At 64.6% G+C, this 6,446-nt stretch overlaps 1 protein-coding gene across 1 annotated transcript; it reads left to right on the top strand.

Moving 5' to 3' along the window:
* The first annotated feature begins 1,907 nt into the window (after positions 1 to 1,907).
* On the top strand, positions 1,908 to 5,995 carry RRAS (RAS related). The gene is made up of 6 exons (XM_030545051.1): positions 1,908 to 2,108; positions 2,906 to 2,993; positions 3,281 to 3,383; positions 3,605 to 3,713; positions 4,648 to 4,766; positions 5,167 to 5,995. The coding sequence occupies exons 1-6, from the start codon at positions 2,007 to 2,009 to the stop codon at positions 5,252 to 5,254; spliced, it is 609 nt and encodes a 202-aa protein (XP_030400911.1). The 5' UTR covers positions 1,908 to 2,006; the 3' UTR covers positions 5,255 to 5,995.
* The last annotated feature ends 451 nt before the right edge of the window (positions 5,996 to 6,446 follow it).

The following is a 6,446-nucleotide window of genomic DNA, read 5'->3' as shown; positions in this document are numbered from 1 at the left end:
GGTCCGGGGGAGGGATTAATGCTCCCAGCTTGTCCTGGCCCCCATGGGGGCTCAGTGCTGTGGGGTACTGGACTGGAGGGGAATCAGAGAGATGAGGGACCGGGGTTACCCAGCCACCCCCACTCCAGCCACCCCTTTCCCCCTGGTTATAACAGGCCTGCACCTCCACTGGTGCTAGGGTCTGAACCCCCCCTCCCCCAAAAGGCCAAGTCTCGGAACCTCCCAGGCTCCTGTAGCCCCAAACTCCAGCCCCACTCCCAACCTGAACGCCCCAAACCCCAGCCTCATCCAGTCCCAGTCCCCCCACACCCCAAGCCACAGACCTCCAAAACTCAGCCCCAAAAGCCCCAAGCCTCTTCCCTGGGAAACACCCTAACCACAGCCCCACACTGCCCTGAACCCCATTTTATTGCGGGGTTGAAGCTGGACTCCTGGGTTCTCTCCCCGGCTCTGGGAGGGGAGTGATGTCTAGTGGTTAGAGCACGGGGGCCTGGTTGCCAGGACTCCTGGGTTCTCTCCCTGGCTCTGCGAGGGGAGTGGGGTCTAGCGGCTAGAGCAGAGGTGGGAGGTTCAAGCAGGTCTCCTGGGTTCTCTCCCGGCTCTGGGAGGGGAGTGGGGTCCAGTGGTTAGAGCAGGGGGGGCTGGGAGCTAGGACTCCTGGGTTCTCTCCCAGCTCTGGGAGGGGAGTGGGGTCTGGTACTTAGGGCAGGGGGAGGCTGGGAGCCAGGTCTCCTGGGTTCTCTCCCAGCTCTGAGAGGGGAGTGGGATCTAGCGGCTACAGCAGGGGGGCTGGGAGCTAGGACTCCTGGGTTCTCTCCCAGCTCTGAGAGGGGAGTGGGGTCTGGTACTTAGGGCAGGGGGAGGCTGGGAGCCAGGTCTCCTGGGTTCTCTCCCAGCTCTGAGAGGGGAGTGGGGTCTAGCGGCTAGAGCAGGGGGGCTGGGAGCTAGGACTCCTGGGTTCTACTCTCCCCCAGGCTCCTTTTTGGCCCTATTGTGGGGGTTCCCCTTGACCAGGAGGCCACAGTGCTTGGTGGGGGTCCCTGACTCCAGCCTGACCCTCCTCCCATCCCTAGGACTAAGGGGGGAGAGGAATGGGCAGGCAGTTTCCTACTCAGCCCCCCAGCAGCTCTATCTGGCTGCCCCTCCCCCTCCAGGCTCCGGGAAGGGGAGGGCTGCGAGATGGGGGGGGCGGTGCCCGGAGGGGGAGGGGGAAACTGAGTCGACTTCCTCAACACACCATATGAAAGGAATGTAGTGAGATCATGGCCCCCCCAGCTCCGCTGGGTCCTTGTGCCTAGGCTGTAACCCCCCCCCGCACGGGGATATGTGGGGCTAAGTGGGTGGGGTGCAATCTGGTTGGGAAGGGCGATGATGCAGGGGGGGAACGAGGGACAATCGCACAGGGACAGAACCCAGGCGTCCTGGCTGCCAGCCCCCTTTACCCACTAGGCCCCATTCCTCCTCTCCCCTGAGCCCAGGAGAGAACCCAGGAGTCCTGGCTGCCAGCCCCCCTTACCCACTAGGCCCCACTCCCCTCCCCCCAGAGCCCAGGAGAGAACCCAGGAGGCCTGGCTGCCAGCCCCCCTTACCCACTAGGCCCCACTCCCCCCCCCTGAGCCCAGGAGAGAACCCAGGAGTCCTGGCTGCCAGCCCCCCTTACCCACTAGGCCCCACTCCCCCCCCAGAGCTGGGGATGGAACCCAGGAGTCCTGCTCCCAGCTCGGGGTTTAGAGGAGTTGGGGGGGTGCACTGGGCGGGGGGGGGGCTGCTCCCCCCCTTCCATCTCGCCCGCGCGCCATATAGGGAAGTGGATTTTTGTGAATCGCCCGGCGCCTCATGACTATGCGATCACCTTATTAGCATAGATTAGCATAAAGCAGGACCCCGCCCAGGTCTGGGAGGGGGAATAGCCAGCCATATTCTGGGGACTCCAGCGCATCGCCGGGCCGGTTGCGGAGGGGGCGGGGTGGGAGGACCCCCCACGGGCTGAAAACTCCCCCCCAGTCATGGCCCCCAAAGAGCCGGGTGCACCCCAGGAGAAATACAAGCTGGTGGTGGTGGGAGGGGGCGGCGTGGGGAAAAGCGCCCTGACCATCCAGTTTATTCAGGTAAGGGGGGGCCCGGGGCGGCATGGGGGGGCTCCCCTCCGGCCGGGATCCCCCCTTCCCAGGGCGGCAAAGTTTCGTCCCCTGGAAAAGTTCAGGCTGTGGGGGGGCTGGGTAAGGAGATTCGGGGGCAGGGGAATTTGGGGGGTCCTGGCTCGGGCGGGCGGGCTTGGAGGTGGGGGTGCCCGGCCTGCGTGGGGGGGCAGAGAGCCGGGGGGGCAGAGGACATTCCTATTTCCTCCCCCCCCCTCCGCCGCCGTAGTTCAGGGCGGGGAGCGCAGCAGGAATTTGGGGCCGGGAGAGAGGGAGGCGCCCCGGACAGGCCGGGGCGGAGGGGCAGGACTGGGGGGTGGGGGCCCGAGGGGGGGCAGGAGCAGCCGCTTATTCCACGTTCCACCAAATCTTCTCAAGAACTGAACGGGGACAGGGGTGGGGGCTGGGACCCAGGACTCCTGGGTTCTCTCCCTGGCCCTGGGAGGGGAGTGGGGTCTAGTGGTTACAGCAGGGGGGGCTGGGAGCCAGGACTCCTGGGTTCTCTCCCTGGCTCTGGGAGGAGAGTGGTGTCTAGTGGTTACAGCAGGGGGGTGCTGGGAGCCAGGACTCCTGGGTTCTCTCCCTGGCTCCGGGAGGGGAGTGGGGTCTAGTGGTTAGAGCAGGGGAGGGATTTGGAGCCCGGCCTCCTGGGTTCTCTCCCCAGTTCTCAGAATGCAGTGGGGTCTAGTGGTCAGAGCTGGGGGGAGGGAGCCCGGACGCCTGGGTTCTAATAGGGGCTATAACCCCCCCTTCCCTCTCCCCCCCAGTCGTACTTTGTCTCGGACTATGACCCCACAATCGAGGACTCCTACACGAAGATTTGCACCATTGATGGGACCCCAACCCGGCTGGACAGTGAGTGTGTCGGGGAGAGGGGGGGTCTGGCTTGTGCCCCACTTCAGGGAAGCCCTGACCCAGCCAGGACAGAGGGGCCGAGCCCAGGGACCCACCTGCCCCTGCTATGGGGGAGGCTTCAGAGGTGGGAGGAATTTCTCTGGGTGGGCAACAGGAGAGGGGGCTGGGAGCCAGGACTCCTGGGTTCTCTCCCTGGCTCTGGGACGGGATGGGAGGGCGAGGAGCCCTGGCCCTCAGGCTGTGGGGAAAGCTAACACCGCCCCCCCTCCCCTGTCTCTGCCCCACAGTCCTGGACACGGCCGGGCAGGAGGAGTTCGGGGCCATGCGGGAGCAGTACATGCGCACAGGGGAGGGGTTCCTGCTCATCTACGCCATCAATGATCGCGGCAGGTAAGGCCCTTCCCACACTGAGACCCCCCCCCCCCCACTACAGCAACCACGTTGTACCTGTCCCATGAGATCCCCCCCACCCCCGGGGGCCTGGGCCACAGCAGCCCCCCACCCTCCAATCCGTGCTTCCCAATCACAGCCTCCTGTGCCCCCTCCCCTCCGGCAAGGACCCCCTCGCCGGCAGCCCCCCCCCCTCCACTCTCCATCTCGCCCCCCTGCAGCTTCACGGAGATCAGCAAGTTCCACACCCAGATCCTGCGGGTCAAAGACCGGGACGACTTTCCCATGATCCTCGTGGGCAACAAGGCTGACCTGGACCTGCAGCGCCAGGTGAGCGGGCGGGGCCAGGTGGGGTCTCTGCGCTCCGCCTACACTGGGGTGTCTTGATGGGGCCCCAAGGGCCACTGGGCTCGAGCCATGGTGGCCATCTTGGACAGTGCCGAGACAGGAAGTCCCGCCCCATGGGCCACTCGCGCTCTTGTCATTGGCCACCTTGGATGGTGCCGAGACAGGAAGTGCCGCCCCATGGGCCACTTGTGTTCTGTAGGTGGCCCTCTTGGACGGTGCCGAGACAGGAAGTTCTGCCCCATGGGCCACTCGCGCTCTTGTCATTGGCCACCTTGGACAGTGCCGAGACAGGAAGTGCCGCCCCATGGGCCACTTGTGCTCTGTCGGTGGCCCTCTTGGACAGTGCCGAGACAGGAAGTTCTGCCCCATGGGCCACTCGCGCTCTTGTCATTGGCCACCTTGGACGGGGCTGAGACAGGAAGTGCTGCCACTCGCGCTGTCGATAGCCATCTTGGACGGTGCCCAGACAGGAAGTCCCGCCCAATGGGCCACTTGTGCTCTGTCGGTGGCCACCTTGGATGGTACCCAGAGAGGAAGTCCCGCCCCATGGGCCACTCGCGCTGTGTCGATAGCCATCTTGGACGGGAAGTCCCGCCCAATGGGCCACTTGTGCTCTGTCGGTAGCCACCTTGGATGGTACCCAGACAGGAAATCCCGCCCCATGGGCCACTCGCGCTGTCAGTGGCGGTACCCAGACAGGAAGTCCCGCCCCATGGGCCACTCGTGCTCTGTTGGTGGCCTCCTTGGACAATGCCCGGACAGGAAGTGCCGCTGCCTTCGGTGGCATGGGCTTTCTGAAACCCGGATGCCTGGGTCCCCCGGGTGCCCTGGGGTTTTGAGAGGAGCCCAGCTTGTCCCCCACCCCCACCAGCCGAATGGATCGAGGAGCTGCTTGTAACCCCCCCTTGCCCCCCAGGTGCCCAAGGAGGAGGCGCTGGCCTTCGCCCAGGAGAATCGCATCCCCTACATGGAGGCCTCGGCCAAGATCCGCCTCAACGTAGATGAGTCCTTCCATGAGTTGGTCCGGGCCATCAGGTATGGGGGGGCTCTGACCCCCCCCAGAAGCCCCCGTTCCCCCAAGGCACCCCGTAAAACAGGGGAGCATGCCCTGCAGGATGTCTCACCAGGGAGACCCCCACAGTGGAGTGGTATTTCCCCCCCGGGTTGTCCCCCCCCCGGGGGTAGATTCCTAACAAACTTCCCATGAGATCCCTCCAAAGGGGGTTCAGTCCCCCCTTGTGCCCCCCCTTAACTCAGTGAATTCCTTGGGGAACCATCAGCCCCCTCCCCCCATGGGGCATGTCCCCCACTGTGTGGGGTTTGACTCCCTCAGGGATTCCCCCAAAAGAGCAGTTCCCCTCCCAGTACCCCCCAGGAGGGGCAACCCCCCCATTTGGGCTCCATTCCTAAGTGTCTCCCCCCTTCTCTCTTGCAGGAGGTTCCAGGAGCTGGAGACCCCCCCTGCTCCTACTGTGCACCCCACAACTAAAGAGACCAGCAGCTGCCCCTGCTGCATCCTGTGACAGGGGGCCCCCCACAATCTCAGCCCCCCGCAACACTCACCCAGCTGTGCAAGACGGAGGGGGGTATAGTCCATAGGTGTTTGTACATATCTATAAATAGGGGAGGCAGAGGATGGGGAGCCCAGGTGATATTTTGGGGGACAGAGCAAGGGGGTGGTTCCCCCCTGGTCCGTAGGGCTTGGCCAGTGGTCACCCTGCATGAGGCGGTCAGCGGGTAGCAGCTCCCCTCAAAGATGCGGGGTAGCAGGGTGGGGTCCCATGACAGACAGCCCGTGGCTGGAGAGTTTGTGGGGTCTCAGTCCAAGTTCCCCCCGTGGTCACTTTGCCCCCCACCATTGTATGAGGGGCAGGGGCACAAAGCCAGGCCCCATTTCAGTTGGGGAAAGGAGAAATGTGAGACTCCCGTTAAGGGGGACGGTGCTGCCCCCCCCCCCCCCCGCAAGGAGGGGGGGGGGGTTCCCCAATGGGCCGGGCTCCTTCTGAAAGGTTGGTCTTTTCTATGCAAAACAAAGCTTTATTGGGGGTGGGGGGGCCCATGCTGCATTCTGTAGCCTGATCCTGCAGGAGGATTGGGACCGGGGGGGTCTGTATAAACATGGTTAGTTACCTCACTGCTATTTCTATGCACTGCTTCGGGGGGGGGTCACAGCTCATCTCCCCCCCAAGGGGATGGGGGCAAACAGACTAGTCTGGTTAAGATGCAGCAGGGAGGGGTCTACCCCTAGCCCCCCCCCCCCCCCCCAGCAGCAGGGAGCTGGGAGCAGGTTTGGCTGCTGGGGTGGGGGGTGTCCCCCCCTCTGTAAATACCACAGCCCCTCCCCCACCAAGCACAGGTTGCATTAAAGTGCCTTAAAGCCAGGGTGGCGTCAGCGTCCTTATTGGGGGGTGGGGGCTGCCCCTCGGAGGGGGCTTAGGACAAGGGGGGGCATGCTGGGTGCAAGATGCCCCCTCGCTAGCCCCACCAGTGGGGAGGGGGATTGGAATAAAAGCCCCAAGATGCTTGGGTGGGAAGCTGAGGCAGAGTGGGGGCCTCAACCCAGCACCCGGACTCCTGGGTTCTGCTGTGTCTCCAGAGGGGGCGCTGGCTCCCATCCGGCCCCAGGCCAGGGACCTGGGTGAAGGGACATAGACCTCGGGGGGGGGGGGGGTGCTAGCTCCGATCCAGCCTCAGGGGAGGGCTGGAACCTGCCCA

This window comes from Gopherus evgoodei, unplaced genomic scaffold, assembly GCF_007399415.2.
Source record: "Gopherus evgoodei ecotype Sinaloan lineage unplaced genomic scaffold, rGopEvg1_v1.p scaffold_35_arrow_ctg1, whole genome shotgun sequence".
In the NCBI taxonomy this organism is placed as follows: domain Eukaryota; kingdom Metazoa; phylum Chordata; order Testudines; family Testudinidae; genus Gopherus; species Gopherus evgoodei.
This window is presented reverse-complemented; position numbering and strand designations above follow the sequence as displayed.

Coding starts and splice junctions, on each gene's coding strand:
- RRAS (XM_030545051.1), top strand. CDS start 2,007: ATGGCCCCCAAAGAGCCGGGTGCACCCCAGGAGAAATACAAGCTGGTG. Junction 2,994..3,280: donor GACCCCAACCCGGCTGGACA/GTGAGTGTGTCG, acceptor TCTGCCCCACAG/TCCTGGACACGGCCGGGCAG. Junction 4,767..5,166: donor GAGTTGGTCCGGGCCATCAG/GTATGGGGGGGC, acceptor TCTCTCTTGCAG/GAGGTTCCAGGAGCTGGAGA.